We start from the raw sequence: 20,321 nt of genomic DNA on the forward strand, positions 1-20,321 counted from the left end.
TCCTATTTTCATAGCATTGCAGAGATTTAACAAAAAAAAATTACTTTACAAGAAACATAAGCAGTATGAATATCATACAGGTTTTAAACAAACCCCCAAAGGTGAAGACACTGCTGAACTTGCATCTTCACAGTCCAGCTTTGACCTGCCCGGCTTGTTCTAATTATACAGGGACTGTGGGACATTTTTTCACCCTCACTTTGAATTTCACTTCCAAATTATTTAATTTAGATAATTAGGAAAAACCTGTGGCCTGTCTGATCATGTGACCGCTTTAGTTTTTTTGTCCTGTCAGGCTTTGTTAAGCCAGTGGTTTCTGTGCACCCGGATCTCAGAAATTATTTTGGTGAGGACATGTTAAAATAACTGATAAGTACAGTTAGGCCCTCTAAATACCTGTCTGTGTCACCTGACAAGTTTCAGTTTAAATCCATGTCTGCCAGGACATGACCTTTAACCTTTTGGATTTAAAATGTCATATTTTTATCCTATTATACATGTGTGTGAAAATTTGTCAGAATTAGTACATTTAGTTACAGCCTGAAATGTGTTTTGTGAGGCCGCAGTGACCCTTCTGCCAAAATCTAAGCAATAGAGTTGAAGTTACAGTTTCTTTCCAATTTAAATTAATTCCCTTCATGCTCTCCCTCGCTCTGAGGCATAGAAGCAGTGGCCAAAACTCCAGAAATTAAAAACCAAGTTGTAATAAACCAGAACTGGCCTGTAAGATATAATTTATGGTCATAAATCTCCGAAAATTCCAGGTTCGGCTAGAATATGTTCAGGATATATATACTCGAAAGTCTGAGGTAACTGTGGCAGTGCACATGGCATGTGTTTTGTTTTCATTTGATTTGACGATTGCTGTTTTATTGCTTTTGGTCTCACCTCTGTCAGCAATCTAAACCTGTTGTTCTAGGGCCTGTTGCATAAGTGCCTGCGTACATTTACCCAGTAATCTGAGTTGAAAGAGTGGCACTGTTATCCCAGAGTAGTTGAAACTGTAGGCCTCATTGGTCCTGGGCTAATAGGGTCTTAGTTTAGGCCTGAACTCTCCTATCCAGAACGAATTTTGAGACATGGTCACTGCACCACACACTGTTGTCTAAAGGCAAGGAAGTATTGAGATACACTGTAATACTAAGTGGATTATCCAGACCATTTACAGTGGCTGTAGCTGTTACCTCCAAGTGCCAGCTCTCCAGCTTTATGGCCTTGTATTTCCATGGCTGGATTAGTGGGGGAAGCTGAGTTGTGGTTCATGCTCCTTCAATGGGCCTGGCCAATGCTGGAGGACCGACTGACTACAGCAGTTTCATGTCAGCTATAAATTTAACTGTAAAGGAGCATTAAATGGGTCAGATGTTTAACTATAGCTGGATCAGCTGTGTGATCTCTGTTAATGGTGTGAGAGTCTCGAGTTATAAGGTTTGAAACGATGCCCAGTGCCTGAACGTAAGCTGAAACACAAAGCACAGCTGGAACCGTGCAGGGCAGGCTTTCTCAGGAAGCTGCATAAAAAAGGGGGGTTTAAGTGTGGATTTGAATTCAATTATAGTCATAATCTGGTCAGTTAGACAGTTGTCTTGCATGGAAATTTTTTAAGAGGTTTGGATGTAATTTTCTTTTCCAAGATGGTTTCCTGCACTGCCGGGTTCAGAGTCGTAGGATGTTCATTGGACTTGAGAAAACGCAAAATCAAAGGATTTTTCTTCTTATTACTTTTTTTTTTTAGACAGTATCATTATGTCTTCAACAAAAAACCTCATGGCTGACCCAGATAAGAACTTTCACCACTACCGGCACGCAGAATCAACTGGACTTATTTGACCCTCATTGACTGACTGTGGCACTGCAGTTGATTGTTCTGGTATTTAAACCATAATAAGCCTCCCAGCACTTGCGTTAGTGTTTTGTGTCCTGGTTCTCTTTCCCCTTGTAAATGGGCCTTGACTTGTGAGGAATGACCCGAGGGACTGTGATGTGTGAAAAGATAATTTGAAATCATGAGCATCATCATTCTAAAGCCTTTGTTTACAATAGTTTATTTGGTGTTAAGCCGCACGATGGTGCTGTTAATGTCTGTTTGATTAACAGACTTGGGCAGCGCAAACACAAACCGATGGGTTGAGTTTAAAGTGAAAAGTAGATGTGTTTGAAACAGCAAAGCGCCGAACTTCCTCTTGACTTTAAACGCCTCTTGTTCCTGCCTCAGCCTCTGTTTGTTTTTTCCGTGTTACTCAGCAACTTCTGAAACACAGCCTCCCTTATTTTTGTCCTTTCTGGAAATGGTCCTTTATTATAGAAACAAGCTTGTCCTAAACTTTTGTTTTTTTTTATCACCTAGCTCATAAACAGTGTTTTTTTTTTTGTTTTTTTTAAAGTCAAGATTGCAGCCATACCGCCAAGTTTTTGTCTAACAGCAAAATGGAAAATGGAAAACAGGTCGAATTAACATCAAATGAGCTTCCACAAATAGAACCTTCAATTTGTTTAGCCTCAATGTTACTCATCTGCTCTTTAAAATTACTAGCAGTGGGATCAAATGTTTTGCACCCAATAACCTCAGTTTTGATGCAACAATCTGCATTAAAGTATAATAAAGCACATGTTCTTTTTGTTTTTAGCAACAACACACTATGGGGTTCTCTGAAGGAGCCAAACATTGTGAATGCCAATGAGTTTGAGGATCTTTTCTCTAAAGCCACGTTACAGCCGAAGAAGAAGCCCCTGTCGGACACCTATGAGAAGAAAACCAAGCCTAAGAAGGTACAGTCACATATCTTAGAAATGTTGCAGTCTCTGTTGCTGTTTTCACCCCTTAATTCTTCTCACAACTGCTACCTTTTGCCACCTGATGGCACACTTTCTTATCTCGCTTTGTTTAAAAGAGGCTTCTTGTCTGCCGTCATCTTAAGTCATAAATTCCAGTAAGGAAAAGGTGAACCGTTAAGAAATGGACTGTGAGTTTCATCCAGTCCTCCTCCAGATTGCTGCCTGCAGTTGCCAGGTCGTGGTCTGGGCCAAAACAGGCTATCAAGTTCACTCCCTTATATATGTGTGTGTGTGTGTGTGTGTGTGTGTGTGTGTGTGTGTGTGTGTGTGTGTGTGTGTGTGTGTGTGTGTGTGTGTGTGTGTGTGTGTGCGCGCGCGTCCGTGTGCGTGTGCGCGTGTGTGTTTTAAATTTTTTTTTTTAATTATTATTCCCTCTGGGCAAGATACCCTCCAGTAGCTGTGCAGAATTGAAGTATGGGTAGGGATTTAGAACTATGCTTTTTATTTTCAAGGTTAAGTCGAAAAAATTCTACCAAGATCTGCTTTCTGCCAGATTGATCTACCATTCCCTCCCCTTGCTGATGTCCGGTCAAATGCTGCAACTCTGCACTTCTCCTACAGCCAACGCTGTGTCAGCATCCTGGCTGCCTTGTGGTCCTCGCTGTGGCGTCCAAGCAGTTAAAAATCGGCCACTGCCCCAGACTTTCCCCACTAAATCCATACACATCCCCCGTTCTGATCAATCTGTGAAGACTCCACTCTGCTGCAGAGGGCCACAGTGTGTATTCGTGTGTGTGTGTGTGTGTGTGTGTGTGTGTGTGTTTTTCTGTGCCTGATCTCCATCCCTCGATCTCTCCATTCAGTCTGGTCACTCAAACTGTCCAACATTTGATCTAACTTAGACAGCCACATCCAGACACAAATCTTGCCAACTGTCTCCTGTCTGGGCTTACATCAGCCCAGAGGAGGTTTTGACCCCACTTATGGAAACACTGTTTTCATATCAGTCACAAAATTCCATGTCCAACATTGCATTTGGTGCAGTATTTGAGAGAAGGAGCTTCATGGCACACTGGCTAATTTTGTTATCTATGTTTAGACATTTTGTTCCCACTACTGTGATTATGTCGTAGTTTTATATTTAGCATGAAGGCCTGCGTTGAGAGCCATGGGAGAACGCTCAGATCCCAGCTCCAGGATTGAAGAGGAAGATTGCATACGTCAAGGCATGGCTGTTTTCAGCCTGCTTGGAAGTCCAACTCACTGGAGAGGTCGTCAAAATAATAGGAACTTGTTTACGTAATCATTTTTTATTCCTGAAAGTTTATACTCAGTGAAAGGGAGAGAAATCATTTCAGAGAGTAATCATCTGAATCACCAGCTGACGATCGCTTCCAAGAAGTTCAGCTGGTTGACGGGTGGGAAAGAAAGGAAGAGAAGGCAAGAAACAAAAAAAACAATGTTTTTTGGGAGAGGAAGAAGGAATAAGAGTGGGATTGAAGACTAGCTGCTACTAGTAGAGGGCAAATGGATCAAAGACGGGGGACTTTATGGGGAAGAAAGTGAATAAAGATAAATTAAATGGTAGAAAAAGGGGAGGCCACTCGACAACCAATTTGCAGAAAGTAAAATGTTGGACTTCCCTGGAGGGCAAAAGAACTTCAGAATGAATGTTGTTTACCATTAGTGCTGTGGGAGGTTCAAGGTGGTTAAATGTGGCCTGTTAGAGCCCGAGATGGTTGCAGTACTGAGACAGAGGCAGTTATACGGCCTCTGAGACATGTAGTGGAATGGAAATGTAGCATTAGCAATTTAAAAAAATGTTGTCGAATGATATGTAGAATTCCTAGAAGAGCAGCAGCTGCTTTCTTTTAAGCATTTTTATTAGGCATTCTTAGGATCGGATGTCAAACTGCTTTCTTTCTCTTACCTCGGTGGCACAAAAGAAGAAAGCACTGATTATGTCTGCAGCATCTTTCCATGCTATTTTTTGACTGCGTTTGTATTTACAATGCTATCTCATCCTTATTATAATATTCCAGTGAGAAGCCTTTTTTACCTGCACCAAATAGCTTTTTTTTTTTTAAAGAGAGATATGAGACATTTTACTATTTTTATGTAGGGATTTGTTTTACTCCTGAGATTAAAATTGCTTTTTCAAGGGAGAACTTGACAAGAAGGCACACAATTATGAAGTTACAGAAAATTACAAGATGGAGCATAACAACAGATATGGGAGAAAAAAAATAAACACATTAATGCTCTAAACTCCAAGCAGTTTCTGGGAGAATTTTGCTCGTCACATTTTTACTCACTGTGCACTCATCTTTCACTGTGAAATAAAGTCCCACATCTCTATGGAAACAGCATAACTATGGCTAGAAGTAGAAAGAACTCCAAACATGTCTGTGCAATGTACTACAGTTGCATTGTCCTAAATCGATCAAAACTTGAATCATTATTTATACCCGTTCCTCAAGTACCTGCAGTTATTATCAATACTGGAAAAAATAGTGACTCTACATACTATAGATATTTTACTACTTACAATTTTACTCCGTTTCCATTCTTGTCTCCCATCTGCTTTGTGTAAACACAGCAGTTGAGCTAAAAAACCTTGGAATTTTTGCTCCATGACTGTTGTATTAGCTGAGTCACTAATGACTTCATGGTTGCACCAGGGATCATAGAATTTGTAGGTTTTTTTTACACATTGTGTTTCATTAAAACTATTTATTTTGGGAGAATTTTTAAACAAGAATTTTTAAATCATGCATATAGAGCAAAGGTGATTTTGATGAAATATTATAATGTTAACCTAAAAACACCTGTGACAGATTGGACTGAAGTTGACAAGCTGACAATCTGTTGACTCTTTCTGTTTTTACAGTTTCTGGATCTCATAAGTGATGTAATTTAGGCTTTAAAAATAGAATGCCTTTAGACTTTTTAGCAGGTTTTTAGGTTCAGAGGGTACAAACAAAGAAGGGACTAAAGGTACATAAAACAAAATCCATCTTAGGAAAGCAATTGCAATCTTCAGTTACATACTTTCTGATTAGAGCTCCTTTTCCAGGGAGACAAAATCATTGAACTGTAGGGCGTTTTTGGGGTTATTTCAGGACTAGAGCACTGAAAAGGAGAAGTTCAGAGCAAATCCTGGACACCCTGTAGAGCAGCCATTTAAATAACAGCTGTTGATAAGTGATAGAAAATTACACAAGTAACAAGGGAGTCTATCCAGAATTGCTTTGTAAATAGAAATGGACCCCTGCTGCTGGCTAATTAGGCTTAATAAAGGCCAAGGAACCAGATCATGCAGTACACAGCAATGTAAATTTGGATGGTGAATTTCATATAAAAACATAGAGAACTATGAGACAAAACGTCAAGGCAGTAAATTGTAGTGGCGGCAGTGTGCATATAAATAATATTCCCTGACAATAAAATCCTAGCTTAACTTTCAATCACCATTTATATGGTTAGTCGCCACTCAGTTGTTTTCATTATCAATTAACTGACTGCTTAATTACTGGTGTACTAATCTAGTGACATAAAAGTTCAGAAAAGGTATTTTGTTTGCCAGCAATAAGAAAGGAAATATTCACATTTTCTTGCAAACAACTGTCAAACAGTTAGTGATTAGTTTTCTTTAAGCAAATTTAACTAACTGATTAGTCAACTAATCACTTCAGTGTTAAATCTTATACCAGTTTTACACGACAAAACCGTGTTTACACAGTGAGACATGTACAGGGTTCATTCTTTAGTTTCGATTGGCTGCTGTGAGAGCTGCTCTTACACTTCTCTGTAAGGTAGGGTAGGTTATCTCAGAAAAAAATCATCTTGTCTGTTTATTTGTTTGTTTATAGGTCCAAAAGTTCAGTTTTCATTGTGTTTTTTTTGATAGAAATTAAGTAGAAATGTAAAAGTTGTGAATATATGAATGCAGTATCTCCACAACAATAGGAAAATCCTAAGTATTATAATGTAGTGCAGCTAATGTGGCTAACATTACAGAGCTCAGTGGAAAGTATAATACTAAGAATCAGAAATGGTGGACATTTCAAGACCAATTTGTAACCTAAACTCAGTTAGCGTTTACATCTGTTTGTTTCTCTCCAGCTCTCTGTGCTCACTTTGACTGTATTTTATTGTAGTCAGATTCCCGATAAAGCTTTTCTCATTTACGTTTTTTTCACTTTTTGTTGTCAGACAACAAAATAGCATAGGAGTATGAAACAGTGGCTGAAACGTAACTAAGAGTATATGGTAACTGGCCGTCACTTCAGAGTCATTTTCAAGCTGCAGCTCTAAACCGCTAAACTACTGATAATAAAACTGCAAATGTTGTCTGATAAAATCAGCACACACAAGAGTTAAAAGCAAAAGTAATCATTCAGAAAGAAAGTTAGAAACAATAGAAAGTCATGGTCAAAAGCACACCTTCACGCCTGTGTCAGCTGCCATGTTTTCTAAGCGTTTAGTTCTACACTGATAATCACAGATGCAGAGAGAGTCTTCTTCCTGAATGGGGAATGGGAACAGCAATTCAGCTGTATTTTAAGCTACAAATACTGAAGCAGAACATGTAGAACAGAGCTATAACCAGGGGTCACACAGTCATGGTTAAATTTACCATCTTCTCAGTATTTTTTGAAAGATGCATTCCAGGAACATGTAAACCTGTGATTTATTTGCTGAAATGGGATACAATATGGGAAGTTAAAATGTTTATTGTGCAACTCTCAGAAGTTTTGTAAAGGTGTGCTCAGGTCAGAGTTTTAGGGCCTCAACATGTTTTGCTCTGCAGAATCTGTCCAGACAGTAGTGTGTGTCCCTGCTCGACAACCAATACCAGTCGACACACATGCAGACTGGCTGCCTCCTGTCTCTGTCAGCACACTGTGACTGTGATGTTGCCAGTAAATCTGTGGATGTATCTCTATGAAGAAGAGTGTGCTTCTCATTTGTGTCTGTGTGTTTATGTATACACCAGCATGTGTGTGTTTTTTTTGATGGGGGGGGGGGGTTTGTGCGTGCACGCGTCTGCGTGCATCAGGAGGCGTGTGTGATGACAGCACGTCCTCACAAGTCATTATGCACTTGCTCAGAAAGTGTTGCCAGATCGTGCTAACACCACAGCCCAGGGCTCTGTGCAGCGAGAGGAGATGAGAGGGTGGGAATGGAATGTGTGTGTACATTATGCATATGAGCCATTTCCATTGCTTTTCCAACAACTGCACACTCCCAAAGTTTAAACTCGGGGGATGCAGCCGATGCCTACATGAGTGCGTTAATCTTTATCATGTGTGTCATAGAGAAATCAAAGCTCTTGTTTACTCTGGAGCCCTTCTCTCTCCGCTGATTAGCATATCAAAGCTGAGGAGATGACATGGAAGAAAGCTCTCCCATCAGAGCAGACTGGACCAGGGGTATAATTGCATGCATGTGGCTTCACTCCACTGGCTAGAGGAGTCAGTGAAGACAGGGGCATCTGAAAGAGTGGGGGGAGCAGAGGATGGGTATGTGGGTGCATTCTTGAGAGATGAGGAGGGAGGGAGAGAAGAACGAAGATGAAGAAATCTCCTGAGCAGAAGTGCTGCTGAGTTTGTGCAAACATGCACGTCAGTAAACACAAAAATTGCTATTTCATCTACGTGCATAAATCAAAACTGTATCAAGTTTATACGTGGTAAATCTCATTAAACAAACAGCGTCTTTAACTGGTTTATGGGAATAACTTATGAGCAATCATTGAACGTTTATTAAAGACATATTTGAAGTCCTGGATATGACGTGGGAGAGTGGGTGTAAGGTTAACACTGCTGGACGAGAGGGGGGTTGTTCAGTGTGTCGCAGGTGGTTATTGATGGTAAGTCTTGATCCAGTTGTTATTGTAACATCTGCCTGGATGATTCCAGACAGATAGTCAGACGGACAGTCACTGCAGAGCGCGCTGGCCGCTCAGCCGTGGCTGTGTAAACTATCTGAATCTGCATCATCCAGCCCACATTGCCTAAAATCAGCCACCTGGTTCAGCTCAAAGCCCTGACACTCCCAGTGTCTCCTTCCATCATTTTGTTTATTTTCTTTGGCTCCTTGCATTTTCTCCCTCTTTCTTTCAGCCGGTCTTTGTTACCCACAGCATTTTCAAATGAGAGTGCAGTCACTTCTCTTTTTATCCACAGGAGGGAGCCATTAGCTATTGATGTCTACCTGTCTCAGCATCAGCATCGCATGGCTCCCTCCACCTACTCGAGCTGTTTGCGTGTCTGAAAAGCAAGCATCCTGCATCAGTTGTCTTTTCTCATTAACTTAACTGTTTAGGCTAATTGGCGAGTTCTGCAGCCACGGTGAGCAGGGAATGGTTCCTGGGCTGCTTTTAGTGTGGCCCGTCCAAAACGGTTAATTAGAGGTGTTGGGAAAGCCTGGTATTCAGCCGTCTCAAGTCCCCAGAGTGGGAGATCCCCAGTGATCCAGGTAATAGAGCTGGAAGCAGCATGGCACCCACTAACGCCCTGTAATGCAATACCCACTTCTAAGGCTTCTGCTCTCCAGCTCCCACTGGACAGCCCAGTAGCCGACAACGCCATAATACCTAATGAAGAAGCCTGACACATTAACTTTTAGAGCGGGGCTTTACCTTGCCAAAACTTTCTCTGGCTTTACGGCTAATTCAGTCATAAGTAATTGTGACCATGTGTAGGCACAAATAAAAATCCTGTGAATTTATAGTTTGTTATAAAAGCCCTGCTTCTCTTCGCCTTGCTCTTCTAGACTGTCCTTTTATGGTGCCACTTTTGCCTTTGTACTTTCACTGCGACTTGATATTTTTTGATTATATCTCACATGTGTTCTTGGGTAAACTGGAGGAGGTGCTTTTCTGTTTAACTTTTCTCCCTCGTTGATGTAACTCGACAAAGTGGTTCCCAGCTATATGTGTGTGCGCACTGCGTTTCCCAATTGTTTGCGTCGCGGTGATGGACGGTCATAATGAGCGCTGATTAGTTTGGTCGCTTGGGTCGATCCGGATGATTCGCAGGCCACTTTGACTAACTGGGGCTTCAGGCACTCTGTCTCGCTCATCATCCATCATCTGCTTTCCCAGCCTTGGAAGAGTTTGGATTTTACCTGCCAGCTCATTGTTGAAATTAACTTTTTATTAACTGTCTCTTCCTCCGTTTATTGTATGCAGTGTTTGAATAACACAAATGATTAAAAATATCAGCGTAGAAGAAATCTGCGGTGTAGTTTGGGCAATAAGAGTAGCTGAAAATGAAACCAAAATTCATGTTGTAAATCTTCTAAATAATAAGTAATCATCATGTTAATTTAAAAAACTACTTTATTGTTATATATTGTATTTTTGCTCTGAGGCCTATTACAGCATTTAAAGCTTAACTATCTGATTTGTTTTCTGTTTTTCTAGATTATCAAGCTGCTGGAGGGGAAGCGTTCTCAGGCAGTCGGCATCCTCATATCAAGCCTGCATCTGGAGATGAAGGACATTCAGCAAGGTGAAAAATATATTCTAATGTCAGTCAGTTTGACACATCTAGAAGCTTGAGAACACCACAATATCATTTTTATGTCTTTCAAAAGTGATGCGTATATTTAGATTTGGCAGTAATAAACTGAATTTACTTTCCCCACTTAGCAGTAAAACGAGGATGACTCCTGACAAAATACAGATGGGCTTATTTTTAGTGATGAGATGGTGAATCCTGCAACAGAAAATAATTCCGTAGCTCTTGACAGCTACTAATTTGTAACTTGAGAGCCTTTTCTTTTTTTTGGATTAAGTTTTATTTCGCATGGAACGCGGCGGGTTTTTCCAGTTACCACAGTGCGAAAGAAAATACCTCGATTTGTCAAAATGGGAGATGGCAACAGTTGGATAAAAGCAGACTTTCAGTTTTCCTGACAGGCCTCCTACGCTGGTTAGAATCAAATTGCCATCTCCTTCATTTAAAGAGTTTCATAGATTCATTGCACGCTTGGTTGTTCTGTGGAAAATGCAGGCTTGTGTGTATGTGTGTCTAAGAGGCTGCATGGCTGTGTAAACGCATATTATCTGAGTTGGGGACATCGTAGATGGGCCAGGAATTAGTCGTGTCCTGGGACTGTGGCGGAGAGTGCCTGCCGCCTTCTAGTCTGAGCATGCGGCCAGCAGATCTGTTTATTGTAGCCAGTGACGGTTTCCACAAGCCTAATGGGACTGACACCCCACTAATGATCTAAGCATGTACAAAACCACCTTCCACAGTTAGCAGACACTGCGCTACCACATAAAACCACCTCAAACACAAGCCAAGAAGCACATACACCAGGACGACCATCTTGTTTAGATTTTTTTTTTTTTCTCCTTTTCCCTTCAGTCTAAGTCTCTCTGTTCCTCTTGTGGAGGTGGTTTGGTAAAAAGGCCTGTTCACACCCAGCGTGAGGCAGCTTCCTTGTGCCTTAATGGGAGGTGTATGTGAAATGGACAATTTGAATCTGACAATGAAGGACAGCACCTTAATAAGCACTTCTAAAGGCTCTAGTCCCTTGCCTCGCCTGCTTGCCTCCCCTTTGTTGCCAAATTAAAAGGACATGGTACATGTAATGTAATTACAGCTACTAGGGAGGGAGAGAGAGGGAAGGAGGGGAGCAGAGAAGGCAGCACTCTGGTTAAGAGAGAGGGGGTCAACTGCACCCATCCAAGTGACTGGGGGACCTCAAGGGCCACCATGGTTCAAGGGCAAAGGGAGGCTCTCCCCCCCACACACCACCTCACCGCACGCACACAAACACACACATATACACATGAGTGAGAAGTGGAAGGAGAGGGTGTGAGGCCGTTGGCAGGCCGGCTTTGATCTGTCGGTGTGGAGAGATATCCGGCTCCCCTCGGATCAGAGTGCTCCTGTGCACACTGGAGCAGGCCCCCCTTTGGTGTGTGATTGACGGCTGCATGGCTGAGGGACTGAATAATCCACTCTAATAAGATGTAGGAAATGGACCTCCAGCGTTTTCTCCAAACCAGACACAGGGACCACATGGACAGCTTCTCTGCAACAGAACAGCTGGGAACCAGAATGCAAAGTATTACCTTGTTAGCTGGAAGTAGAGCGTGATTGGAAAGACGAGGCAGTGTTGGTGAAATTATTAACATTAACCTGTGCCACTATGATCCATTCTACTCAAACCAAAGCACCACTGTTTTATACTGCTGTTAAAAGGTTTTGTATTTGAAGTATCATATATGAATTACGTATGAATAAAATGCAGCTGAAAGTTAACATTTTGATTTTAATCCTACTTGAAGGTAACAAACAAGACAAGGGAAGGACTAAAACATCTTCTTTAAAAATACAATTAAATAAATAAATTAAATAAATATAAAATAATATAAACACCTGGACTTCTAGGGAAATAGCACAACCATGGATAGAAGCGAGAGAATGCAAAAAAAATAAATGTGTTTTATGTAGAAGTTACAGTGCCATTAATTATAAAGAAACTACAAAAGCAAAATTTCTATATTTATTTTACAAAAATGTTAAAAAAAAAAAAATTTTTTAAAATGGAATTATCATGTGCAAGGGCCATAACATGGGTATTTTACTACTTATGCTCTTAATTTCTAGACTTGTTTCCTGTCTGCTCTGTAGAAACATGACCTGCAGTTCAACCAAAATGTCTCTGAGTTTTTGTGACATGACTGTTATTCCCAACTGAGTCACTAATGACTTCAGGGGTGCAACAAGAATCACAAAATGTTTAGTTTTTTACAAAATCTAGAGCACAGTTTGAGCAGAGTTTTTAAATGAGACCTGTTGAATTAGGGAAATTTGATGAAATATCACAATTTTAAGCTGGGATTAGCTTAACTTCCCTCATGGATGGACATGTCACTGGTCGTCAAGGACCGTGTGAAAGTTGAAAATCTGATGATTCTTTGTCTTTACAGTTTTTGTCTGGTGGGTTTGGGGGTTGAGAGGATAAAAAAATGGGGAAAAAATGTTTCCATTTACTGGATAGAGAGTGAAAATATACAGAAAATGTCCATAGACTGATTTTTGTTGTGGTGGTCTGCACAGTGACCATTTAGCTATCAGATCCTCCAAGATTGAAAGTCTAATTTCTAAGCAATTACTTCTGTCATTGGTCAATTCAACAGACTCAGAGGTTTTGTTGTTTTAATTGTACTTGGTGCTATTTGAGAAATATTTTAATGTAGCAAATGCTAGCAACCTTTAATTTGATTTTGCATTGTAACAGCCATTACTGAAGTCATTTTGTGATAAGACTTCCCTCTATTTGTACTACATTTACGATATCAGTCATCACATTATCCCACATGAGACCATGGTAACTGTTAGACAGAATGACCAAAGTTTGTTATCAGTGAGTAAATTTAGGGAGTAAGTTTCACTGCGTTATGTCATCTTCTTCTAGAAATCCTGTATTGTGAATAATTTTAATGAAAACTATCTTGTCACTCTGAGTACATGCAGTAGGAGCATTTTTATGGTCCTTTAAAGCAAAATAATACTCCACTACAAATAACATTTTTGCATTCAAAAACTTATTTAAGTGCAAGTATTTAAGTATTATCAGTAAAAGTACTTATTCTGCAGAAAAAATGCCCCCTTTCTGTGTTTTTTACTATTTTGTATGATATTTTTTCATTAAAATTACGGTGAAGGTTTAATTTTTCTACTGTAGATGTTTAAGAGTGACCTCATTTGAACTAATTCCTACAATGTTTGATAATGTAATCTAGTTACGCATCATATTAGACAAGATCATCATGTTTGCCTTATTACTGTCCTGTTAGAGCTACATTTCTTTTGAAGGTCAGCTTGTCAGATAGATATCCCTGTTCTCGGCTTTGTGATGATGCATTTTCCAGCTAATCCAACAGGATTCTTAAAAAGTTTATTTAGTTTAAGAAGTAGGAGACTTTTCTCAACCCGCAAGGGAACACTTAATCCTTCAGTTTATTAACACCTCATCTGGAAATGCGCAGTTTTCACTGGAAAGGAAGGGTATGACATCTGTAGTTAGTTGGAGTAGCTAGTGACTAAATCTGTAGTGGAGTAAAAAGTATAGTCATTGCCTCTAAGTTGTAGCAGAGTAGAAGTATTAAGTTGCGTAAAATAGAAATATTCAAGTACAAGTTCCTCTAATTTGTACTTTTATGCAGTACTTGAGTAAATGTACGCAGCTGCATTCCAGTACTGCTGACTAACTCCTCCTCCAACCAGACAACTGTCAGCTGATCCAATGGAGGCATCCCTCCCATCATGACACCCTCCTGCCCCCCTACATCACTAAACTGTAAACCTGCAACACCTCTCAGACACAAAACAGGAATAACTTTCTCTTCTTGTGACGTAGTCTGAATGCTGCCTTCCTTTTTTTTTTTTACAGTTTAAATCTGCAGGAAAAGACAATATCCTTCTTTTTGATATGATTGCTTTTCATTTTCATTGACTTCTTCTTTTTACCTGCATCCTCTCTTTCTCGCTCAGCTCACCGTCCACTGCCCCTCTCTTAAAATCATTGCTCGGCTGTGGTGGTTCTAGCTGTGGGCTCAGAGATGAAGCAGGCTTTCTCCTCTGAGTTGTGCCCAGTGGCTTTGTGCCCAATTTTGCTTGCCACGGGATCTTTAATATTGGACTATAATCTGTGGTCTTAGTCCGCACCACACATCTCAGCTTCCACACTCCAGCTCTACTCCCATCTCAACATAATGTTCTCAGTTAATTTTATATTGCAACTACATGCTAACCCAATTATGCATTTTGGCTCTTGGTGCAGCTGTGGTGTAGCGTACAAGTAGCAGACTGATTTCCCTCAAATATTATTTTTTATTTCTTGGTTTTCGCAGTAGTTTTTAATTTTTGCTGTGTCATATAGTTTTAGCCACAGATTTAATGTTCTATTAACCAATGTTTGCCAAAATTACAGAGTTGTCACGAGTTTATGTCTCTGGGCGGGAAATCAAGTTCAAGCAGCACTTAAATGGCAGCTTGCTCAAGCCAATATCTGTTCCATTTATGAGACTGACTGCTTATAATGAATATCTTTGCTGTTATTTTTCACAGCTGTTCTTAATGTGGACAACTCTGTGGTGGATTTGGAGACCATTGAGGCGTTATACGAAAATGTAAGTAGCGTTCTGTGTCGCATAATAAAGCGGCGAGAAGGATGAGGCTGTAAAGTCATGTGACAGTTTTAAAGAGAATAGATAAAACCTCTTTATTTTTATTGCTACAAATAAATGTTTACATGTGTGGCTTATCAGTGCTAAGGATTTCTCTCAGCATAACAATTGTAGTGTGCCTAAATTTCTACTGTATGTAATTCTCTAAAGCTAAAAATAAATATTCAGCTGTCTGTCTCTTGATAGAGGGCCACCAGTGATGAGATGGAGAAGATAATGAGACATTACAAGACGTCCAAAGAAGATGAAGTCAAACTGCTGGATAAACCTGAACAGTAAGATTATTTTTAATGAAAACTTTTTTTGTCGTACATAAAGGTAAATTACACTCAAGAATTCTGGCTATCAGGACCGTTTGTGTCAAAACCCTACGAGGGAGCTCAGGTTCATTCATTCTAATAATTATTTATCCATTGATTTAAATTAATATACATGCGGTTCTGAACTTTCACTTGACTGTACTGGTGATGGACAATGATTTGAAATGTTTGCCTTATTGTTGAGTAACTTATAGAGGCAACCATGTTTGTGATTATTGTGCAATTTAAAAAACGAGACGTTTGTTATTATTTAAACCGTAATCTTGGCATATTGGAAAATCCAAGATTTACACATAAGGCCTTCAATTGCTTATTTAAACAGTCTGTATTGTATATATTCCCCTGTAACTCTGTGTGTGTCTGCAAACGTGTGTGTTAATGGACGTTACTGCGGTAGTTCCTGTCAGGGTTAAGTAGTCCCGGCCAGTTAACGAGGCCTGGGCCCAGCGGTGCCGCTCAGCCTGGCCTTCCTATTTCCATGTTTGACCAGAGCTGTCACTATAGCAGCCTGAGTCATCCCTACTCAGTGTCTGCCTCCATCAGCACGGCCTAATCACACAGGATGTTACCGCTCCGCTCCCCTCAACACGGCGCTGTTTACACAAGTCGTCCCGCATCAGGCCAGAGCCACCTTTGATCAGTCTCCGTGCGCCGCTCGCTGCTTTCCCTCCACCCGACCCCGTGGACCTTTCAAACCCAGCCGAGCAGCACCGCTCATGACTATCAGCTGCCTCCCTGCCTGGGAACAGCAACACTGACTCAGCCGGCCTGCATGGGGAAGCTCGGCCTGCCAAGGACCCAAAATAGTTCTTCCTGTTGGACATTTTGTTTAATTCTGTCATAACACATCACACCCCATTCTCTTCCCCCTTCTCCTCCTCCCTCTGCTCCTCCTCGTCCTTTTGTTTTCCAAGGTTTCTCTACGAACTCTCCCAGATTCCTGAATTCGCAGGCCGAGCCCACTGTATCATCTTCCAGTCAGTGTTCCTCGACACCATCTCCTCTATACGTCGCAAAGTGGACGTTATCTCCAATGTCTGCAAAGTAAGAACATCACTTCAGCAAACACTGCTTCAAAAGTGTCATGAATGAAGGTTTACTAACCCAAGTAACTGTGTGTTTTTGTCAGGAGCTGCTTGAGTGTGACAGTTTGCGGGAGGTTTTGGGGCTCGTTCTGGCCTTTGGGAATTATATGAATGGAGGGAACAGGACAAGAGGTCAGGCTGATGGCTTTGGACTGGAGATCCTCCCCAAGCTGAAGGACGTCAAGAGCAGGGTAACAATACAAAATCTGACCAATAATGCTGCAATGTTTGATTTAATAAGTCGACTCATTAATTTTTCTATTATTTCTTCCTCAGGACAATCGTATTAATCTGGTGGACTATGTGGTTTTGTACTACCTGCGTAATTTCGATAAGGTAAGGTTACAAATTGAAAACATTTTACACTATTTAAACATCTCACAAACTCAACATTCATTTATACTTTTATGTTTATTCCAGCATGCCGGCACAGAAAAGAGTGTTTTCCCTCTTCCGGAGCCTCAGGAATTCTTCCAGGCTTCTCAGGTTAAGTTTGATGATCTCGCCAAAGACATCAGAAAACTGAAGAGAGACCTAACTGGTAAGACATTGTGGAAATGAAGGCTTAAACGTGACACCGCAGTGAATTTTACCGCTTGGGTCAACTTTGTTTCCTTGTAAATCACTCAGTGTAATTGTACACATTACCATCTTTCAGCAGAGCAGTTTAGATGTAAATGTAGATTCCATGGACTCTTCCTGCCCTCTGCGGAGTTTGTGGGTGTATTCAGGACCTTGGATGGCCCGAGGCGGCTTTTCCCAGTTTCCAGACATAGTATCGCAGCAGCCATGTCATCATAACACCACAGCCTCTCCTGTTTCAGGATGAGTGGCGGAACATTTAGAAGCGTCTTGATTTCTTTGTCTCCGGAGCGTTTAAAGCAGGAGTAACATCCTCAAAAGACTGATTCCCGGTCAGTGAGGAAACATCAGAGCAGCAACTGGCGGATAAATAAACAAATACACTTTTGATGTTCTGTGCTTGTAGTGTTGTGGGCGCAGAGCCACTCAGTAACCCAGCCAGTCAGCCAGTTAGTCTTGGCCAGGGCCACACGGAGGTTAAAGGCGATGCCCCCCAGTGCCCCTGGTGTCTGTGGTTATTTAAATCAACCAATAATACGGCATATGAAAGCAATTAGATATGCTCCGCAGCTCTCCCCTACGTCTTTTAGATTGCTGTTAAAGCCCTCTCCTCTCTGACCCGAGGGAAAAATACAAAGAGTCTACTAAAGTACCCAGACCCACCTCAAGCTGTCACTCATTTATTAGGAAAAATGGAAGACCTGAAGACAATAAATGCAACATAAGGGCCCTCGTATTTGATCTCTGCTGCAGCACAGTCTGGCACAGTAGTCCTCAGGGGTATTAGCATCACAGGGCGGGCATTGGATTCTGGGTGTTTGGTGAGCTCCACCTATGACTCCCACCATTTTTATCCTCTCCAGCCCCCAAGAATAAATATTTATGCCTGGCTATTATAAACCAGCCTAAAGAAAGCAACTGGTCTTAATTATAAAGCTAACACAGATCGCTTCCATCCACATTGGGAACACTGTCTGATACTGAGAACACTGAATCACACTTTGGTTTTCTCGTGCTGTTTGACTGGCCTTCACCTGATGCTGAGGTGGCGACTGCAGCGGTCGGCAGTGTCTCGACCTCCAGCCTCGAGTCAAAGGTCAGGAGACGTGACGTTAACAGTCAGAAAGTCATCTCTCTTAGCTTAAATCTCCTCTTGCATATCGCCGCTGACACAGTTTCTATGTTTGTGTCAAATGCAATAAAGAAAACGTATTGAAGTCTGCACACGAGTCTGTGTGAGATTTATGGCTTTCTGTGTTTTGCTCGTCGGCGGTGATGCTCAGGAGCGAGTCGCCGTCCACCCGGCTGCCCTCTTCTTCACTGGCTTGTGCAGAAACATGATCCTCTTTTGATGGGGCTTCCTGTTTGGGGAGAGGGTGATGACCTCTCTCTGGCAGAGGGATGAGTGAGAGGCCACGAGGACCTAAACCTACTGTAGGACTCCCAGCTCCCAATGAGGCAAATCATAATAATAATAATTAACTTTATTTAAACAGCACTTTTCAAAATGAAGTTACGAAGTGCATTACATGGTTGAACCAAGCGAATGAAACAAATACTTTATATAATTAATGCTTGCTACTCGGCACCAAAGGTTAAATTTATCAGTAAGATTCTTTACAACATGGAGTAGAACCACAAGCAGCTACTAATTCTTCTTGAAATTGCATTTTTAGATCTACTCTTTCAGACCAGCGACTGCCTACAAAAGGATCCCTTTAACGGCCGCATGATTGGAGCAGACAGACAGGCAGGGATGCTACCTTATGAAATAGGATCAAATAAAAAGAAACAGTCAGAGCTCATTTGCTGCTCGGGGGAGTTTAGTGTTTCACAGAAGGCCTGGCCCTGGTTAGGCATTCATCACTGTGGCAAATCAGACAGTGTCCTGATTTTAAATGGCCTTTAATGTCAGGTTCGGGCAGGGCCTTTAGCCTGAGCTCTGTTTTACGACGGAGACTCAACTCGGAACAGCATGTGTGAAGTCAGCGTGCAGAGATACTGTCATCTCTCCTCTGACCAAAGGACATAGAAATAAAGCTAGATTTAGGGGTTTTTGTCATTTAATTGTTGCAAATGATCGTGCATGCAAGAAAAGGTTAGACATGCATGGTCTTAAATCTTGAATAAATATACCAGTATTTCTGCAAATGCATTTAAAAGTTAAATCTGTTTGAACTCCCTTTACCAAGCTAGACTATTTTGCAAATTTTTTGATGTATGTTACATTCAAATGTAATCCAGGGTTAATACTCCACCTGCCTGAAGCCTCAAGCTGTCAGTGCCGGACTCAAAAATGTGAGAGAAAAGTTGTAGTCAGATGGACACAGGTTGATTTATGAGGGATGGAAAGGGGAGAGAAGATCTTACCTTTTCCCCTACCGAGGCAGTCTCCTGGTTGGCCTTGTTGAGGGGCGATAGTATTTTTCATCCCATAGAAAAGAGAGCTGGAAGTCTGACAGTCTGCTGGAACTGAAGATAATTGGGATGAGTGAGAGAGTTGACTTTCCAGGTATAGATTACAAGAATATGCCAGGACTGGAGCGCTGTACTGGTTTAACCTCAGAAACAAATGTATTGTTTGTAACAGGCCTGATGAGGTTGATTGATTCTACTTGTGAAACTACAAACATCAGTTTTTTTTAAAGAATTGTTACTTTAGTTGGAACTGCTGTTCTGCTGCTGTCTGATCTTTAAATATGCAACAATAAGAATGACTTGTGTATTCTGTTTCTCTGCCTTCCTCTTCGTCGCTGCTGTCGTTTGTTTGCTCCCTCAGTGTTTATGCTTCATCATGATCCAGAGTGTTCAGAGAAGCTGGAGGTGGCAGGGCGTTACGGCCACATTACTGAGACAGAAACATTCATCAAACAGCCAGAGTAGAGATCTTGTGGTTTTCCACAGTCTCCATCCACTGTTAAGCATTTTCTTTAAATCCACACACTATAGTTGGGCATTGTCTTTGCATGTTGTAATTTCCTGGTAGCTGCAATGGGGGCTCTCACTGCGGTGAAATCATAAGTATATACTGACATCAAAGTCGCCCATTCTACAAACCACACAGGGTAAATTCTGGAGTAGAAGTCTTGTCTTGTTCTTGTTTGTTTTCCTTCCAGTTTAGTCCACCACCACCACCACCACCACCACCACAGCCCCCCTTTACCCACAGCTGTTGACATGTTACCTCATATTATGCAACAGCAATAACTGACTCTCTCCTAGTCAGATATGATGAACTCAGCAGTGTCTTTTTACGGATGCAGATGCACGTTTGTAAGTGTTGTTTGTGCGCCTCAGGAAATCGTTGCATTTGCTCTGTTGGTCCTCACAGTGTGTATTACT

At 41.2% G+C, this 20,321-nt stretch overlaps 1 protein-coding gene across 5 annotated transcripts in view; it reads left to right on the forward strand.

The window, feature by feature from the left end:
• LOC111562598 (formin) overlaps positions 1-20,321 on the forward strand; it is a 56,487-nt gene that overhangs the window by 20,229 nt on the left and 15,937 nt on the right. For 3 of the 5 annotated variants that reach the window (XM_023261235.3, XM_055006063.1, XM_023261221.3), the window contains 7 exons: positions 2,628-2,769; positions 10,208-10,295; positions 14,874-14,935; positions 15,179-15,267; positions 16,227-16,356; positions 16,442-16,588; positions 16,674-16,938. In XM_023261235.3, coding sequence (XP_023117003.2) covers positions 2,628-2,769; positions 10,208-10,295; positions 14,874-14,935; positions 15,179-15,267; positions 16,227-16,356; positions 16,442-16,588; positions 16,674-16,938 — 923 coding nt within the window. The remainder of the gene's footprint in view (positions 1-2,627; positions 2,770-10,207; positions 10,296-14,873; positions 14,936-15,178; positions 15,268-16,226; positions 16,357-16,441; positions 16,589-16,673; positions 16,939-20,321) is intronic. The other 2 variants (XM_023261244.3, XM_055006064.1) reach the window with 1 other exon arrangement.

This window comes from Amphiprion ocellaris, chromosome 20 (genome assembly GCF_022539595.1).
Source record: "Amphiprion ocellaris isolate individual 3 ecotype Okinawa chromosome 20, ASM2253959v1, whole genome shotgun sequence".
Classification (NCBI taxonomy): Eukaryota; Metazoa; Chordata; class Actinopteri; family Pomacentridae; genus Amphiprion; species Amphiprion ocellaris.